The 18,363-nt window shown below is 41.6% G+C and overlaps 1 protein-coding gene across 5 annotated transcripts; it reads right to left on the bottom strand.

The window, feature by feature from the left end:
- On the bottom strand, positions 1–12,962 carry LOC115818016 (phosphoribosyl pyrophosphate synthase-associated protein 1-like). 5 transcript variants are annotated; one of them, XM_030781229.1, is made up of 12 exons: positions 12,752–12,962; positions 12,245–12,366; positions 9,777–9,829; positions 9,513–9,579; positions 7,923–8,095; positions 7,029–7,144; positions 6,606–6,661; positions 5,870–6,015; positions 4,262–4,300; positions 2,075–2,145; positions 1,449–1,595; positions 1–833 (listed from the first exon to the last, which is right to left on the bottom strand). In XM_030781229.1, the coding sequence occupies exons 2-12, from the start codon at positions 12,325–12,327 to the stop codon at positions 675–677; spliced, it is 1,110 nt and encodes a 369-aa protein (XP_030637089.1). In that variant the 5' UTR covers positions 12,328–12,366; positions 12,752–12,962; the 3' UTR covers positions 1–674. The 5 variants fall into 5 exon arrangements, with proteins under 5 accessions (XP_030637089.1, XP_030637087.1, XP_030637088.1 ...); XM_030781227.1 differs by lacking the exon at positions 12,752–12,962 and having other exon boundaries at positions 12,245–12,448; XM_030781228.1 differs by lacking the exons at positions 4,262–4,300; positions 12,752–12,962 and having other exon boundaries at positions 12,245–12,448.
- Between the last annotated feature and the right edge of the window lie 5,401 nt (positions 12,963–18,363).

The following is an 18,363-nucleotide window of genomic DNA, read 5'->3' as shown; positions in this document are numbered from 1 at the left end:
AAAAGGGAAGAGCACTTTCCAGACAACCACAACAATCAGCAACAGTGAACCCATTCTAAGGAGACTTAGGAATAAGGTAACAGATTTATACTTCGAACATGGTGGAGAGAAAAATTCTGCATTTTCACAATTCTGATTAATGTGGGTGAGTGTGTAATTTGTCAATAATGTACTAGGGTTTAATACTGAGAGACTCTGAAGGGGAGCAGGCGTCACCTGACCTCCTTCACATCTGAACCGAGCTGTTAAATTGAATACATTTGACTGTCTGTAGCGTACGTTTGAAGAAACCTGGCTTTCCGACGTTTCGGACAACTTCAGAGACGCCCGGAGAGCTTAAATCTTAAACCCTGTAAGACGCAACGCTTTCATACGCCATTTAAACAGCATAAACATAACGATTATGTCAATACAATCCTCTCAATGAAATTACCAAACAGCATTTTTAGGTTTATTGGTCAGAAGAACTTGAGCAGATAGCAGAGAGGAAAAGGAGAGGGAAAAAAAAAAAATACTGCAAAGCGTATGAGGTCCTTGATCTTGCTGGAAATGTGAGTGTTGGGTGCGCACACACTATTATGTGTTGGTCGGAAAAGAGAGGAGTCCTCCTGCACTTTCTGGTCCCCGCCCCTGGGTGGCAGTCCTGAGCAGCATCTGATTGGGCATCGACAGCTTCAATCATCCACGGCGATGTTGCGAAACAGGTAAGCCATGGACTCTCCGTTATGGATACGGCGAATGGCCTCGGCTAGAATCATGCTGACGTCCACCGTTTTAATCTTAGGACACTGTAGCTTCTGAACCTCGTGCGGAACGGTGTTAGTCACCACAACCTGAGGAAGTGGACAAGAATGTGGAACTGTTATATATATAACAGTAACGGTAACAGCAAGGTGGTGTTGATAACAGTAATAATTATAACTCTAAGGCTGTGTTTCTCACACTCAAGTATGTGCAGCTCTTTCTTCACCTCATAACACACATCTGACCCATATGTGTTTTTGGGCTTACCACAAGGTTAAAAAGAAGGGGGGAAAAAAAGAGACATCTCAGACCAGAATCCACCAATCACAGCTTGTTTAAACTAAGGGAATCTTATGAGGCAAAGAATCTTTCTTCTTATCTGTGATGGATCCTCAGGATTAGAAATCACTGAACCATAATGGGATTCTTTTTCTTTGGTCTAGTCCACCTGTCAAAGTCCGGTCCAGGAGGGCCAGGGTCCTGCCGGTTTTCGTTTTCACCTGTTAATTCCCTGTTAAATTTTCACCTTGAAACAGGTGTGCACTCTCCTCAGCCAATCAGAGATTGTATTTAGTTGGTCGACAAGAAAAAAAGCAGGACCTTGGCCCTCCAGGACTGGATGGTGACACCCTTAGTCTAGTCTTTCCAAAAGCATTTATATATTTGATAAGAGTTCAGACATAATCCGACTAATCTCATCTCACCTCGTCGATGGCGGACTCCTCTATAAGCCTGGGCGCTTCAGCAGAGAGAAGGCCGTGTGTCGCCATGATGTAGATCTTGTAAGCTCCTCTCTCCTTCAGAATCTCAGCCGCGGCGACAAAGTCCTCCACATCATCAATGATGTCATCCTGGTGTAGGGATAAAGACACTTAGCATTGGCACGACACTCGCCTGTAACCAGCACCATGAATTACTTCCCATTCCGAGTCTTTCCGCGAATTAAATACCATTGTTTACTGATAGCGCTGTGCTTTGTGTGTCCAAACTGACTGAAATTTTAAATACAGACAAGCTAACTTGTGTAAAATAAAGCTGTAGAATTGTGAGTAGAATTTGAATTGAATATTTTACACACAGCTATCAGACGCAGGCAGAGTGAACCACCGTCTCTCTTTTAAATGTTGAAGCATTGGGTGTTTTGGTTATATAGCTCCCCCTGCTGGACGAATGTTGCTTCCAATCACCCAACAACAGCTACGTACAATGTTTCAATTGTGATGTTGTAGAAGTAAAATATAAACTCATTATCAGGCTCACACTGGGCTTACAAATGAATGTTCTAGAAATGTCAGTGAACGACACACTATTTGACAACTCTGACACTTACAACAATGATGGCAATCCTTCCACCTACGTCTCCTACCACAGTTATGGGCGGTTTCTCCTTTGCCATCATCACTGTTGCGGTGAAAAAGAAAACAGGAGATTTGAAAAGTCTGTATTTAACAAGGCAAACATCAATACCAAACACACAACATGGTCCAAAGTCTGGATTACATGGGTCAAAAGAGCCTCTCAAAACTGGTAAATCCCACACAGACTGCATTCAAATAAATTAGCTTTGATTTTTTTTTTTATTGTTGAACAGAATCTCTTCATCAGTTAAGGCTAATCACTCAGTTGTGAGACGGGACAGATTTCCACAGTCACGGATTAAGCCCATTTGTGGATTGTATTTCACTGTTGCTGGGTATTCTCTACTGAAAATCCTTTTTTAATCTTGGATCTGGCTTAATCTGTGTCCCCAAAATTGCCCCACTGTCTCACTGCACTGTGTTAGATTTGTGGCTTGCCTCCATCCAATTCAAACGTATAGTTGATTTTTTGCTTTGAGAAATGATATTCAGTAATGTCAACAGACATAATGAAGAGAACTGCAGTGCCTATCTTCCAGTAATAAAGCTGAATTGCTTTAAGTTTACAGCAGTAACGAGTACATGACCAGCGTCGCGTGGTCTTGAGAATGAGAGGTCCTGATAAGTCGGCTATTTTAACCCAACAGGAGTTACATAAATCAAAAGGGGTATCAGGATAAGCCATGCAACAATTTCAATATACTCTCTGATCAGAATCCCAAACAATCACAGACGCGTTCAAAAACTCAAACGCCCCAAGGATCAATTTTGAAGCATGGAAATCAAATATAGTTTTGACTGAAGTCCCAAAGCAGGACATCAGTAGCTGCACGATGCATCGTACTGTTGATTTGTTTGTTTGACTGTTTTAGGATGTCGCTATCTGAGGGATTATGAGTTTTTACACATAGTCAAAGAAAAATAATCTAAGCATAAAACTAGTTAAGATTCAATAAATCACAAATCAACATAATGAACTTCCAAAAATAGGCAGTGTGCAGGCATCTCATTATGGGAAACAAAACGATTAGGATTATGTCTGGGTAGGTATACAAGGATTTATCAGAAAATGATTCAGATTAGGAATTGCCAAACTGGGCAGCTTGTACAGTAATCACCTAAATATTAAAAAAGGTTAATCAAAGCTTTGTGGTATTACAGCAGAATCTGAATTAACAGTTGGGGGGGAAAAAAACAACACTTTTCAATGATTAAAAAAAATTTCATAATCGAGGAAATATGTAACAGCATAACCTTTAAGAGAAATAAGAGCTTCCAATCTCAAGAATTATGAACAGAGTACTTGTGGTAAAATTATGTGTGCCAACAAATAATGCCAGGAGGTTTTCTTGGTGCCAACTATTACACGGCTAATGTTACGTGAAAGAGCAAAGGTTCAGGGCACTTAATCCTGAGTGTGCACTGTTGCATTTTCATGGCATGCACACACAAAGTATTGAAAGACTCCAATCACATCTCAAAAATAATCTCTAGAGTTTGGCATGGTACACTAAGCTGCACTTCAGCTAAATACATGCTACCTGAGACAAGACTGATTAGTGCCTTTTCACTGCAAGCATTGACGCACATAATCAGAGGAATTAAAGGAATGGTTATGTGAGTCAACAGATTTGAAAGAACGGCATCTACACTGAATCAGAACCAGAGCAGAGTCAGTTTTTCTTAAGTGATAGCCACAATATATTCTAGAAAGTTCTGTTTCAGAATGGTTAAGACTGAAAGCTCTAGAACAGCGTTTCTCAAACTATGGGCTGCAGAACAGTGCCGGTCTGCGACGAGGAAACTGCCAGGTCCCCGCCCCTTGACTGAACTTCTTGTTTTGAAAATAGTAACATTTTACTCAAGATTCTAGAATGTTAAGCGTTCCTGCCCGTGAGAACTTGCTTGACATTCTAGAATGCTGAATAAAATGTTACTATTTTCACCTGGCTAGTGACAGAAGCACCAAGCACAATTTGATTGGTGCAGCGGCAGGGCTCTGCGGACCGGCAGTTTCCTCGTTGCGGACCGGCCCATCATAGTTCGAGAAGACCGGATCAAGAACACAATGGAACAAAGCATGCCGGTAACAGAGAAGCGTTGTGAGTGTTAGGGATGATGACAGGGGCTAGCAGAGAAGAGAGGAGGTGCGGTCATACTTGGAAGCTCTATGCCAGGAAACGGAGCTTGCTGTCTCCCTATATTATTGATAAATAAAGTGAATATTAAAACACGTTTAGAAACAGGTAACATCACACAGACAACACACAGTACAAAAAAAACAGCTGTCTTTGTCCTCTCTGGGTTAACTGCTTATGAGAAAATAAAACTGAGTGGAGAGGACTTGAGACAAAAGACAGGACTGGTTAAGAAAACTTACCAGGCTTTTTTTTTCATAAAACAGAGATTACAGTGACTAGAATGGGGAAAAATATTCACAGTCAGACCCGTCAAACGTGCCTTTCAAAAGCTTTTTAGAAAAATGTTTCAAATGCTTTTTCCACAAAAATGATCTGCCTGCAGTTTTTCTGAGATTTTTTTTTGTCTCTACCTACAAAGATTTATTCGGTTGTAGCATGCAGATGTAGACATGCCAGTTTTCATTTTTCCATTATCTACCTTACAGAACTACAGTATCTTTAACAATGATACTCTCACGAAGTACCTTTTGTAATCCATGCGCAGCACTGGTCATGCAAGTCTACGTTACACAAAACGCAGGGGCGCAAACTAATATTATAGACCAGTGCCGGGGTTAACGGGCACTAATATATGCGCTGATTACAGAATAACGTAGGAGGCCGATCGTTAATGTTGTTAGTGTCTGCAGTGGTAGGAAGAGCAGAGAGACTGAGCAGTTGTTTGGATGCTGTCAGTCAGCCAGCTGCAGAGCTGTAGCAGAGCCAGGCTGAGTCGAAACAGCACAATGATGAGCACAGTTCTGCAGAAATGTACGGGACAGGCTGTGACCGCATGTCAATACAGAGTCTCTTCTTAAAGATACAGAACACCAAAACATACCCCCAGGCCAGAGCCAGTAGAGATTAGCCCCCCCCTCCAAAAGGCCAAGGTTAAGTAGTTCCGCTGCTAGGCCGACTTTTAACAAGGCGATCGTTTAAAGGCGATAGAGACGCGTTTTAAATATACATCAAGCATTTTCACTCCAATGATACTGTAAGTGCTCAAAATTCCTAATAAAAAGAAGGTTTAAGGGGAAAAAAAGATTAAAATCCCAGACATTTCCAAGCTGTAAAGTTGTCTATTACATTAGCATTACAAACTTCCAACAGTCGACCCATAAAACTCACTTATTTATCCTTTCCTTCTAAGACAGTACACTGAGTCTGAAAGTACTGCATGTATCTGCACTAAACTTTTAAAACATGCCACTGTTCAGCCCTTCAGCAGTTTCAGAACTTTTAAACAGTGTCAGGACTGCATTCAGACAGAAAAAGTTTCTCACTCAGATATACTCCAAACTCCTAAATGATCCAAAGTATACCATCAGAACTCTTACAAGTCCAGATCAAAAAGAGTGCTTAAACTGAGAAAAGGGATACGTTTTTTGGGGGTGGGGGGGTTCGTTTGACTACAACCTAAGTGGGCGGACTTGATGCTCAATAAAGCACCCAAATGGTTCCACACAAAACCCCTGCCCTGGCAGACTAAAGGAGACTGCAGAGGGAATACATCCACTGATCTGATCTGGGACTGGTGGTGAACTGAGGTGTCCTGTTCCTTGCTATGGAAAGTCAGGAGGGACTTACAGGGGAGCTCCAGGCCAGGGGGCCCAGTGGAGGTGCGAACTGCAGGTGGGGAGTTTCGCCCATCTGCCATGTCTGACTCTGAGCACTGAGGCTCTCCGTGCATCACAGCCAGACCCAGACGCAGCCGCTCCGCAAATGACTGAGCCCTGAGATCACACACACACACACAAAAACACACACACACGCATGAAAACACACAAAAAAACACAACAGAGTGGAATTAATGAACGATGAGCCCTGTGTCGGTTGTAAGACGAAATAAAACTGTACATTTTTGAGAAAGATTGATCGGATTGTGAACAGAATAACCAAAAATTTTAAATGCTTCTTGTGCTAGCAGACATTATGACTCAGCACTCTCCTTTGATCTAACTTATAAACTTATAACTTTTCTAACTTATAGAAAATGGTGCAGAGGATTCTGGGTACTGTAGTTCACAAAATCTGCAATGCTGCCACATTGCACAAATACATCCTAAAATATACTGCACCACTTTAAGAGTTTGCAAGGTATTTAATTATTGTCACAACATATCTAAATAAATAAAGATACTGTATGGTTAAAAAATCAACTCAGTTTGATAATCTCTCCATAGCTTTAGTACAATGAAAGCATTTAACACATACAAACTGCATTCTTCTCAAGCTTTAGAGACAAATATCTGTACCAGCACACAAACACACAGCCACAAATTTAAACAAACAATCACTGAGAAGCTGCCAAACCTCATCTTACCTCTTTGCAGCTGATGGAGATTTTGCAACAATCACGGCATTTCTGTAATCAGGAATCTACGAGAGCGACGAGGGAAAGAACAGATTGAAATCAATACAGAAAACACGGGGCAAAAACAAAACCTATCAACACATCAAACACTGTGGAAAACGTGACAGAAGGAGCAGAAGTGTCTAACAGTTCACAGACGCATCCCACGTTTGGGACAAGAGTCCTTTATCTGCGTTGTCACTACTCGAACTTTTATGACACACGCATGCAGGTCAACAAAATCGTAAATCACCCGCATCTGAAAATCAATAGCAGAACGGGCTCGTAGCCGTAAGCCCTGCAATTAACTCCTTACGCTTCCTCAACGACCTCTCCGCTAACAGCCTGCTAGGCTAAAGCCAGAGCGAAAGGGCCGGAGGCGGTTTAAAGTACCTCCTCTTGGATGTACTGAATGAGGAAAGGGGAGGCGCGCAGGTTGTCCACGGGGAAGGTGAAGAAGCCTTGGATCTCTTTCTGGTGCAGGTCCATGGTGATGATGTGTGTGAGGCCTGTACAGGAGCCATAAAAGGAGCATTAGCGAGGCGTACAGAGAACACGGGGGGTGGGAGGGGGGCGGGTAGTGTACTTTTCCACACACGCTCAGCTCTGCCAGAGGACGGTCTCAAACACGGAGATTTATGATTAAAAAAAAAAAAAAAAGGCGGAAGCAATTCAACTGCATCAATTAGTCATAAACCACATTCAAAAATTCAGATCTGCCTACTCCATATGGTGTTCACACTGTCAGACAGGGATACAGAATTAAAGTGAATTCATATGAACTTGAAGGTTCAGTTCTTGTGGTCGTTCATCAGAAGAAAAAAAAATCACATTCTCTGGTATGCAGTAGGCTTTAACAATTTTAGAAACAACTAAAAATAAAGAATTACTCTCTGCGTGGGTCACCATGGTAACATAACTCATAACTTGGTTATTAACTTGGATGGTTAAACTGAAAATAACTTGACTGAAAATAAATACTGCTTCTCAAAGCTTCCTAAGACCCCCCCCCCCCCTCCCAAAAAAATTCAAAACATAACAGATACAAACACGCATGAAAAATGACACTCTCAAGCTATGACCACAGCACAAAAGCTTCAGCAGAGACATCCAAATGGAACGATCGACACTTTAAAAAAAACAAAACAAAACACAATCCAACTGCTGCCGTGCCAGTGACGACTAAATGCTCATTTTAAGAGCAGATACAGCATGGGTTGGGCCTTTTGGCTCAGAATGACTCAACTAACGACGGCAAACAAAGCCAAAGACACTTCCTTGTCCTACCTGCTTTGGCCAGCATGGAGGCCAGCAGTTTGCACACTATGGAGCCCCTCTTTCTCATCTTGCACTGTTTGCTGTAGGGGAAATAGGGAATGACCCCTATGATGTTTTGGGCACAGGAGGTCTTCAGTGCGTAGGCCATGATCAGGAGTTCCATTATTGCTGTGTTTACATCTCTGTACGCCACAAAAACCAAAAACAAGCGTCAAATACACCACAAACAAAAATAAGCAACGAATCATACAGTGTACGTTACCGAAACTCTTAAAGATGTTCCGAGTCATTTGCGCAAACGCAGTCAAGTCGTTCGCTGCCATTAAATTGAAAAGGAGCAAAACAGTAAAGTGCATTTTGTGTAGTAAAGTAAGGTTTGTGCTGTATTTGTACTACTTTCATAGTTACTTTCAAAAAAATTTACATGACACAAAAATGAAGAAACCCTCACAATAAATAAAACCCTGGAAAATGATCGATTTTAATCTCTGACTCACGCATTTGTTCCACTTGCTCACGATAGTGGTACAGTTTGCTCAATACGGCTGTAGGCATTATTACTGTATTCTGATTGTCCATATCAAGATACTCAGCCTCATATTACCATCTTGAATCTGTGCCCATAGACTTGGCCAACTCTAAACAGTGCGAAAGGTCATATCAAAACAGTCATCCATTCAATGCCTGCCAAAAAATAGAAGTTTAACCTGGATCTCATTAGGGTGGTGTTCTTTTTTTTTTCCCCCATTCTGTCTTTCTTTTTCCCTTTTTTTTTTACATAATTCATGCTTTAACTAAATGAAAGCATTGTTTAATGGGAAAAGGTGCATCATTTTAGATTCCTTGTACAAAAACACTTTAGTCAATAATTATATGAGTTCTGCCAGGTGGGTGTGTTATGAATACCTACACTAGACCTTAAAGAACTGTATGTCGGCTGTCACATATCATTCCTCATGACAATAAAACATTCCAACTGGTTTATAAACGCCTATGGACTATGTGATAAACACGTGCAGGTGGTCTGGGCGGGGTGTGAAAAGGTCGATTCTACTGACACTGGAGATCTAACTTGAGCCGCGAGCCAACTGGCTTCGTGTTACGGCTTCGTTTTACAAACCTCGGCCACCTAAGGGTCCAGCCTGACCCCGTCACTACGGCGAACTCCTGAGCCCGCTCCAGAGTGACGGTGACCGCACAGCGAGTTCCACTTACCAACTGCTCTTAACGACAGATCCCAGATCAGTTTTCCAAACCTCTGCCCTTACTTTTAGGCTCACCATCTGAACTGAACTCTGCAACTGAAGTCAGACTTTGTGCCTACGTCACGGGCTGTCAGTTTAGTAAGCTGATCCTCACGCCTTTTATTTCCATCTGCCATTGCTTAATTTCTCTCACACTGTTCTGAGAGCTTTATCTGATCAAAGGATCATGACTATACTGGAACAATACAATCTTAAAAGACTTTCTCTCTGGTGTCAAGAATAAGCCTGTCTCTGACTGAGTCTCTCTGGATGAAAAGGTTATGAAAGTAAAGGTGATGAAAGCAGACCACTGAGGACTGGTTTATTTTTTCCTCGGTATGGTCTGGTTTCTTACCTCGGTATGGTCTGGATGATAAAGATGTCTTGTCCTCTCACTGACTCTTTCACATCCACTCTGGTCTCTGTTCATATAGAGGGGACAATCAGAGAGAGGCAGTTGCGTAACGCAATCATTTGTCACCTGAGCTTATTGCTTAAACGAAAAATGAGATGCAATGTAAGGCAAACTTAATGACATTGAATCACTTAATGCAATCACTCAATGAGGAAGAAAAAAAATTTGCGATAACCAGAGGGGTGGGAATTATAATGTCTTTACCTCTGTTTGCTTCTTGGTAGACGACTGACTTTCCCAACTCCACACCAAGACGCCTTTGGGAAGACACAGGGTGAGGTCATAAGAGAACATTCCCAAATTCATTCCTTCACACAAACACGTGAAAAATGTTAAAGAGCAAGTATGTCGTCGGCCCCCGAATTTGACCAGTTTCAAAGTAAACAGCAAACTTTTGTACTGTCTGAGATATGGTAGGCTTTATTGCCTGCCCACACCCCCAAAACTAATATTTTCCAGACCAATAACCACGGACCCAAAGTCATCAGTTCCTGATCTTTACAACAGAACCCTACCTCATGCTCAAACAGAATGGGCCTGTTTAAAACAGGACTGGGGAGCAGAGACCAATAAACAGGGTGGGCTGCACTGAACACGTAAGCTTTACAAGACTCATTGTTGAAATGTGAACTATTCCTATGAAACTGTTTTGTGTAAACAGACGTATCTTACATGTTTGTTTTATATTCAGTAATACAAATTCACCCCCCCCCCCCTTCCCCATAAAATATGGCACAGGCTTGCTGTATTGACTGGCAACGCTTGACAGAGAGTCAAACATCAATATATTCCTATCAGACAGTGAGGCGAGCAGACTGAACGGTCATGGTCTGTGTGTCTGGCCGGCTTTACGTGATGCCTGAATGGCACTCATGGTCAGTTCTATTCAGATTCTCTCTCTCTCTCTCTGGGTAGTCTCTATGGGGGAGAATACTGTAGCACATTGGCTTTCATGGTTCACTTCCTCCTTGGCTGCACATTCTATGACAGTTCGAGGACACATAACCAAAACAGAGCAGCACAGCTGTAGGGAGTGACAGCTCAGTGGTAAAAAAATTGAGTTCTTCTTTTTTTTTTTCTTTCTTTACAAACACAACTCTATACACAGAATGGAGGTATTAGAAATCACAAAGATTCCACTGACTGATTGACATGGGGCATTATCTATTCAGAGTAAATCACCGTAATGTGTCTTTCAACATGACACACATCATCACAAACAACTCAGACGGATAAAAACCTATACCATTTGTGGTCTTTCTGTTTTGAATTGTGTTTTGAGTGACTGATAAGTTAAGAGTCAGCTTGACTCAGGGTCCATATTGAAAAACAATTCAGTTCTCTGGGGAGGTAAATAGTCTTCAGCTTGCTCCCGCAGGGGAGTGTAGTTTTTAGTAGAGTATGTCTCTGGGGGTGGGGAGGGTTTCTCCAGCATCAACAGTTCACTGTTTTTCAGGGACCTTGAGTAGCAGAGATGCCTTTCATTTCGATGCGTTGGCCAGGTTAGTGACAGATAGCCTTCACAGATCCTCTGACTCCTTGTTTTTATAATTAGGTTGAACACCTGCAAAATTTCCTCCTTTGATCCCCGTGACACTAAGTGGCAGCCCAAGAGATCTTAAAGGGGCAAAAAGTTCAAAACAGCTGTTTTCTGTCTTTTGTTAATGCATTAATGGTACAAGCAGTCAGAAACCTTTTTTGTCTTGTTTGACATTTCCAACCAATGCCATATTAAACAGTGTTGACAGCATACCTAAAGCAATATGCTTGTCCATGAAAAGCAACTGTCAAGTTAATTCACTCTTTTTAATATCTAACTGTAGATATGTAAAGTATATTTTTCTTTCTCTGAATTTTGTGTTATTTTTGCTGCATTGTCAAAATATTCAAACTCTTCATGCTTCCCCAACCATGAAGATGGTTATGAGAATGTAAAGTTTAGGGTTTAGTATTCTCTCACATGTAATAAAACCATGTAATCTTAGTTGAGTGGGATCTCTTCAGTGTTCTAAGCAAGCCACTTGTACCATTAACAGTAATGAAGTTTACAGAAAGACGAAACGCATGCTAGTCCAGTGGAAAGAGTCAGTTGAGCTCTCAGTCTTGTACGGCAGGAAGATGTTTACAGTATGTGAGAAGCCGCAGTAAAGTTACAAAAAGGACAGAACTCGGGTCAGTAACACAGAGAGAGATGCCATTTTGGGTCATGTTGGCATGACAGAGTTTAAGGGAGCAAGGAGCTTAACTTATAACAGCCGTCAGTGACATTCCTGCCTTCTCGTCAACAGTTTTGCCAAATCCTTTGGGCATACTTGGGAGAGAACTGGCTGTACGCCCATGAATATTACCAAATGGAAATGTGTCACTAAGCTGTAGGCATGTTTGTTGATGAAGCATCGTTGGTTTCAGCCTGCGCTACAAACTGCAAACTCTTACGTGCATTTGCAAAGTATGGTTCTGTGGAAACCACTACACTAAACTGGCTAAAGCTAGCCACGTCCATCCCAAAAAGTGAAGTGGTTACCAACATGTACAACAATGTACTGATGTTTTGAACTTGGATTGAATCTAGAGAAAAAACATAAGATATTAACTTCATACTAAAACTGGACGATCTTGATATGAGCTATGCTCAAAGCAGACAGAAAACAAGGACAAGTACTTGTACTTACTCTGTGATCCTCTTTGCAAGCTCTGTGCATGCTGTGGTAGAATTGGCGGAGAAGACTCGGTATCCGCTTTTTCCGACATTCATTCTGGAGTTGTAACCATAGGACAGCTTTGCAGAATGAGACTGAGAAAAAGAGAACTTGTGAGGTCCAAATCGCCTTTTGGGCATATTTAAAACCGTTGGTCAAAATGTATCTGACCTATATTTCGCAACAAAAAATGCAGTGGTACAAATTATACGCTGAAGAAATGTGACGGGGAAAAAATGAGAGTAAGAACACAAAAGCCACAACGTAAAAGTAGGCCAACCTTAGTTTTCTTGTCAGCACTTCTCACCGCCACCACCTTACCTATGCGGTTTTCATTCACACTGTCCAGACAAGCGCCCACACTGAATAACTAGCCTACCCCTAATATTCAGCACAGAATTTTACTGACGGAAATGACCGTTGCGGCTTGTCTGGACAGACCATGTAATAATGCACCCTAAATAAGTCTATGGCACTCACCTTTAGGACACCTAACAACAGCAATCGATTTGATAATATGCCAATCACTGACGATTTTTTATGTCGTCCAGCATTACCTGCGACATAAGAACTCAGAGATCACCTGTTTAAAGACAGGAAATATAACTAAGAGGTGTGGTTAGAAGACACTTCAACCGTACCGAAAATATTATCTATCGGTCAGCACAAAGACTCAACACAGCAATAAACACGCACAGAAGAGCTGTAACTGCTATTTGGACTTCGCTCGCTTCCGACGCATAGACCACAATATGATTGGTCGGTTGTCCCAGGATCGTTAAATCTACAAACTAAACACTAACGTACAGGGGACGATGGTAGGAACCGCGAAACAAAGGCAAATTTGCTGCTTTATTTGTACCACTCCAAACTTTGTTGCAATGCGGTCAGAAGAATATTATGCCACGCGTAATTTCATTGGACAACTTCAGGATGTGCTCGATATGTTGGGATGACCAATGAAACTTGCCTATTTACCAGAGTAGGCGGTCCGCTGGGTTTTACACCAATCATGTCGAATGGTTGTAAACTGAGGTCACAGTCAAAAATGCCAAAAGCTGCATTGAGCATAAAGTAAGCATTGTATCGTTACTGTGAAACATTGAAACCACATGTGCAGCAACTAGACACTTTTGTCATTTGCTGTTCACTACTGTATTTACGATCCATAGGGAGGGTCTATAATATGACCTCGAAAAACGACCACAAAATATTTACTAAATTTAAAGATACCTGACACGGTTATAACGATTTCAGACCAAGTGGGTAAATAATAGTAGTAAATACTTATTGTAAAGTACATTTCTGAAATAATTCTAAAAATGAGCGTTTACTTCCAGTCTTCAGTAACCACATGCAGATGTTTAATCAATCATTTACAATATTACAATATACAAAATTTGGCAATATAATTACATTTACAACTAACAATTAAATTATCTTTCAAAATAAATACAGATAACACAAATAACTCGATGTACAAGTAGGTAATCCACAAAAATACACATAACTCCAGTTTGCCTCCATGACAGAGATGCAGATTTGAATTGACTGACATCATATGTAGCTAAAATGAACAACTTTTCAGTTGTGGATAGTGACTGTAGTAATGAAGTTGTGATACTGTGATACACAGTTAATGCATTTCCACTGATTAATCACAAGGCCCCTCTTGGGAACGTAACTGCACTTTTAAAAGTAATAGCTCCAATCCTGATCACCATTCCAAAGTGTATTTTAACTGACATTTAGCATACCTACAATAAGACACTACTGGATTATCTTGTTTTCCAGGTTCCTGCTGTGGTTTAAGAACTATGGTTCTCAAAAAGCACCACAACTTTTTCTTAGAACACTTTCCTCTTGTGCAGCTTGTAACTGAGTACATGCTCACCCATGGCCAGCCATCAGTAGATTAGTACATGTAACATGACAGTGCAGTGCACCTTAAGGTCTTAAAGGATAAAAAAGGACTGCAGTTTTCCTTCAAACCCAAAAACTGGATTTAAATCGGACATTCAAACTGACAGTTTTGGCATGCCGCTTTAGCGTGTCATACCGTGGCCCTTTTCCTTGCTAGTTTTTTTAAGCTTGAGGAGAGTTCAAAGCCTCTACGTAATACACACAGTATTGTCAATAGTCAAAAAGAAGAGGAGATGAGAGTGTCAGTGAACACCACCCTCACTCTCCACCCTTGAGAACTTTCTCCTTCAGCAGGTCCAAAATCACCTGCCTCTCCTGTTTCTCCAGTTCAAAGCGACGCTCCCTCTCTTTACGTTCCGCGCCAAGGCGTTCCCTCTCCAGCGCGATCTTGCTCCTCTGGATCTCCAGTTCCTCCCGTCGGAGCGACATCTCCTCCTCGCGCAGGCGCTGCTCGGCCTCGGAGCGCTTCTCCAGGAAGCTGAGGATCTCGGAATACGTCTGGCAGCAGCACTGGCAAGGTCGTTTGGCCGTAGGGGCCGCGAGTTCTGTTAGCTCCACCCCCTCCTCGGGCTCAGGGGTAGCAGGCACTGAGAAGTAAGATAAGAGCAAGGGTTTAACAGAAGCGTCACAACTTAGATACAGTAAGAGCAGAGATGTTATCAAAAGAGTATTGTTATCGTTTTTGAAGACTGATGTTAATATGCCATAATGTGTATGACTGTATTCTGATATTGCGCCTCATGGTAAGAAGGTCTTGGGTTCGATTCCCGGCCTTTCTGTGTGGAGTTTGCATGTTCTCCCCGTGTCTGCGTGGGTTTCTTCCCACAGTCCAAAGACGTGCAGGTTAGGTGAGACACTAAATTGCCCCTAAGTACGAATGTGTGTGTGAGTGTGTTTGTCTGTGTGTCCAGGGTGTTTCCCCGCCTTTTGCCCTATGAGCGCTGGGATAGGCTCCAGCACCCCCCACGACCCTAATCAGGATAAGCGGCTTAGATAATGAGTGAGTGAGTGAGTGTATTCTGATATGTAATAAGATAATCGCTAAGAGGATAGGCAAGCCTCTGAAAGAAATTCCTGTCTTGACTTTATAATGACTGTTGCTATACAATAAACATACTAAAGGGCATACATGGAAAAGCAAGACAAGGAAATCGAACAGCTTGCAATGAACTGGTGCCTCAGGGGCTTGTTGTAATGTCCCGATATGACATGCTTGTGCCATTGTTTCCTCACCAGTGGGTGGCGCTGTAGTCAGAGACAGTACATTAGGTTTGTCAGGCTCTGGCAGTGTGAGTTCCTCCAGTGCTCTTTTTCTCAGCTCCTCATCCTGGTACTTGTTTTCACCTCTACCCATAAGCCCCTTCTCTGCCTCCAACTCCAGCACTTCATGCAGGAGGTCCTCTTTCTGGGCATAAAGTCTCTCTGTCCCAAATCTGAATATGGCAAGCATAATAAATAAGAGGACTACAATAGTGCATTCTAAATACAGTTCCCTTGCTATTTTCATGAAAACATACCAGTTTCTGATTTCCACAAATACTGTTTTTACTGTCTTACAAAATAAAATAATCAAACCAATCTTGGCGAGTGAGACTTGCAGAATTAAAAAAGTGAAGAAACTCTACGATATAAATATTTCAGCTACTCCTCATGCTTATATAACCATGGTAAAGATCAATTTAGTAACTGAGAGCCAAGCTTAGAGCCTAACCGCACCTGCGCAGACTGGCAAAGTCTTGTTTCTTGTAGTAGTCAAGCAGCAGCATTGTTCTCTCCCGACAGCGTCTGCCATCCACCTCAAAGCTCTCATCCTGCAGGGCGGCTGTAATGATCTCCCCCACACGGGCCCAGATGCGGCCTGATTCTTTTGAGTTAAAAGGGTTCTGGGCGATGACCTCACGAAGCAAGAGGATGTCGTGTCGAGCAGAGAAACGCACCTGTCGCTTTCTAGGAGGGGTTAAGGGCCCGGTGATGGGGAAACCTGAAGGATGGCATAAAATGGTGACAGGTTCACAATACTAATACTGAGCACAATTGGTGCTTCAGAGAAGCATAGCAGAACAACTATATTCTTGTCTTTTTAATTTTCAAACTAACTCCATTGTGCTCTGGACAAAGGTAGAGTATGCAAGCAAAAAAAAAAAAAACTACTTAACATCTGGTGATTTCATGTTTGCTTTTTTATTTTAATTTTTTTTTTTCTAACAACAGTGCCATTAGTTGTTAAAATACATGCTAACATTTCACTGATCGTACATAAAAAAATCTGAAAAGCAGGATTACAAAAACAGATGTGTCACTTTAAGCTATTAATGTAAAAAAGCTTCATTCCAGAGAATTCTCTCTTTGGTAAAGTCACCAAAACCGTATTACTATGTAAGATTTACCAAATTATGACACACCATGAACTGTAACGGCGGCGAAACGACACTGCCTTATGTTTAAAATCTTGCTGCGACGCATTCCTCACATGCTGCATGACGTAGCCATAAATCGGCGTGCCAAGCACAAGTAGACACTACTTCTACCATGCACTGACTACGCAGTGAGAAACTGACCCAAATCAATCTCATTTTTTGACGATAATAGCTGTGTTTCTCTTCAACGGAAAGTCATGACGCGTCGGATCCAACATCAAAATACAACAGCCGTGCACGATTTACTACAGTGAACATTTTAGACGTAGCGGTTGATTAGAGGTCTTACCGTTATTCGGCATTTCCACCACACGTTCCATGTTCTCCTATAATGGGAATCAGCTGATACACATGAACTGCTGAGGTCACTGTACACGTCCACTCACCAGTACAGGTTGCACTCTGACGTGTAACTCAACTTCTCGGGAAATCTGGCAAAACTGGGGAACTAAGAAGGCGCAAGACCACAATCTCCCACTAGAGGGCGTACGAATGTCATGTAAATTTCACCGTTACTGTGACGATAGCTCAGAATTCATGCTTCATTTTGAGTAGGTGGATAAGTAATTTAGAAGACCTCATTGCAGCACATCTAGTTGCACACTCAGAAGCCGCTTAGAACACAGAGTTGTAGTAAAACGAGTGGTCTGTGATCACTGAGAAAGAACTAGCCGGTGGAAGTAGTCATTTCATGGAAGCCAAATGTTCTTTAAAGTAACACATTTAGAATAAATAACCATCTATTTATGATTGTCAGTTTTGAAATTAAGCAGCACCATACGAGAGTATCTCCAAATGTGCCTTAAGGTTGAATATGTGAAACTTCTGTGTAGAGCACTAGTCTATGTTCCATCTCTCCAATCAGAGCGCCCTTATTTGCACTGTCTAGAATTCCCTCTGGTGGTTCAATTGGAATCTATGCCCAGCACAGAGCCCCCCCTTAGGTGTGTGGGTTCTGTAAATTGTGTGTAATCAATGCAGAGCATATTTTTAGATACAAATTAGCATCATTGCTTTTACAGCGATATCAGAATCAGTGTATCATTTGCCCAGGTGGTCAGATATAGTTTGTTAACAGAGCATGCAGGTACCCAGAGAGCTAGCTCTCAAATGTCTTTAAGCTACACAAGCTGTACTCATGTTCGAACAAAGTGAGATCATTATAAATGCATACGCAGACGAGGTGTCCAGTTATTCACAATCAGTTCTTTGGGCATGAAATTCAGTCTTCTAATATGAAGACTTAAATGCAGTCTTTTTTCAGGCTACCAGTTTCTAGTTTCCTAATCACTTAAGCCAATTCATTCATCATCACTAATTTTAAAAAAAAGCATAGCTGCATATCTTGTCATCAATGCAGTCATCAGTCCAGTTCCACTATCTTGTGTGTGTGTATGTTGTTGTTGTTTCATTTTCATTGCTTTTCATTATGTAGAGTGCACTGGGATATATAAAAATCTCAGTTAACCACTAATTGTATCATTTAGTCAGGTGGCTGTGGTGAGTGTTTAGATCACTGAGAACTGAAAGCGCGCATAAACACAGAATAAATAACAATGGAAATCCAGGTAAAAAAAAAAAAAATCTGTGCGGGGCATGTGGTAGAGGAATAAACCAGATGTACAATGCATACGCCCAGAGGACAATGGGATCGTTTCATCAAATGGATGGTCAAAATGAGTGTGCTAAAAAAGAAATGGGATATATATATATGTTTTTGCATGTTCCTCTTCTCATCTGATCACTTAGGAA

The sequence above is a fragment of the Chanos chanos genome, chromosome 8 (genome assembly GCF_902362185.1).
Source record: "Chanos chanos chromosome 8, fChaCha1.1, whole genome shotgun sequence".
In the NCBI taxonomy this organism is placed as follows: domain Eukaryota; kingdom Metazoa; phylum Chordata; class Actinopteri; order Gonorynchiformes; family Chanidae; genus Chanos; species Chanos chanos.
The sequence above is the reverse complement of the archived record's forward strand: the minus strand, read 5'-3'. Positions and strand labels throughout refer to the sequence as shown.

Coding starts and splice junctions, on each gene's coding strand:
- LOC115818016 (XM_030781227.1), bottom strand. CDS start 12,411: ATGCCCAAAAGGCGATTTGGACCTCACAAGTTCTCTTTTTCTCAGTCT. Junction 8,096..9,512: donor ATCATCCAGACCATACCGAG/GTAAGAAACCAG, acceptor TGTGGCGTACAG/AGATGTAAACACAGCAATAA. Junction 2,146..4,261: donor TCCTGGCATAGAGCTTCCAA/GTATGACCGCAC, acceptor TCACCGCAACAG/TGATGATGGCAAAGGAGAAA.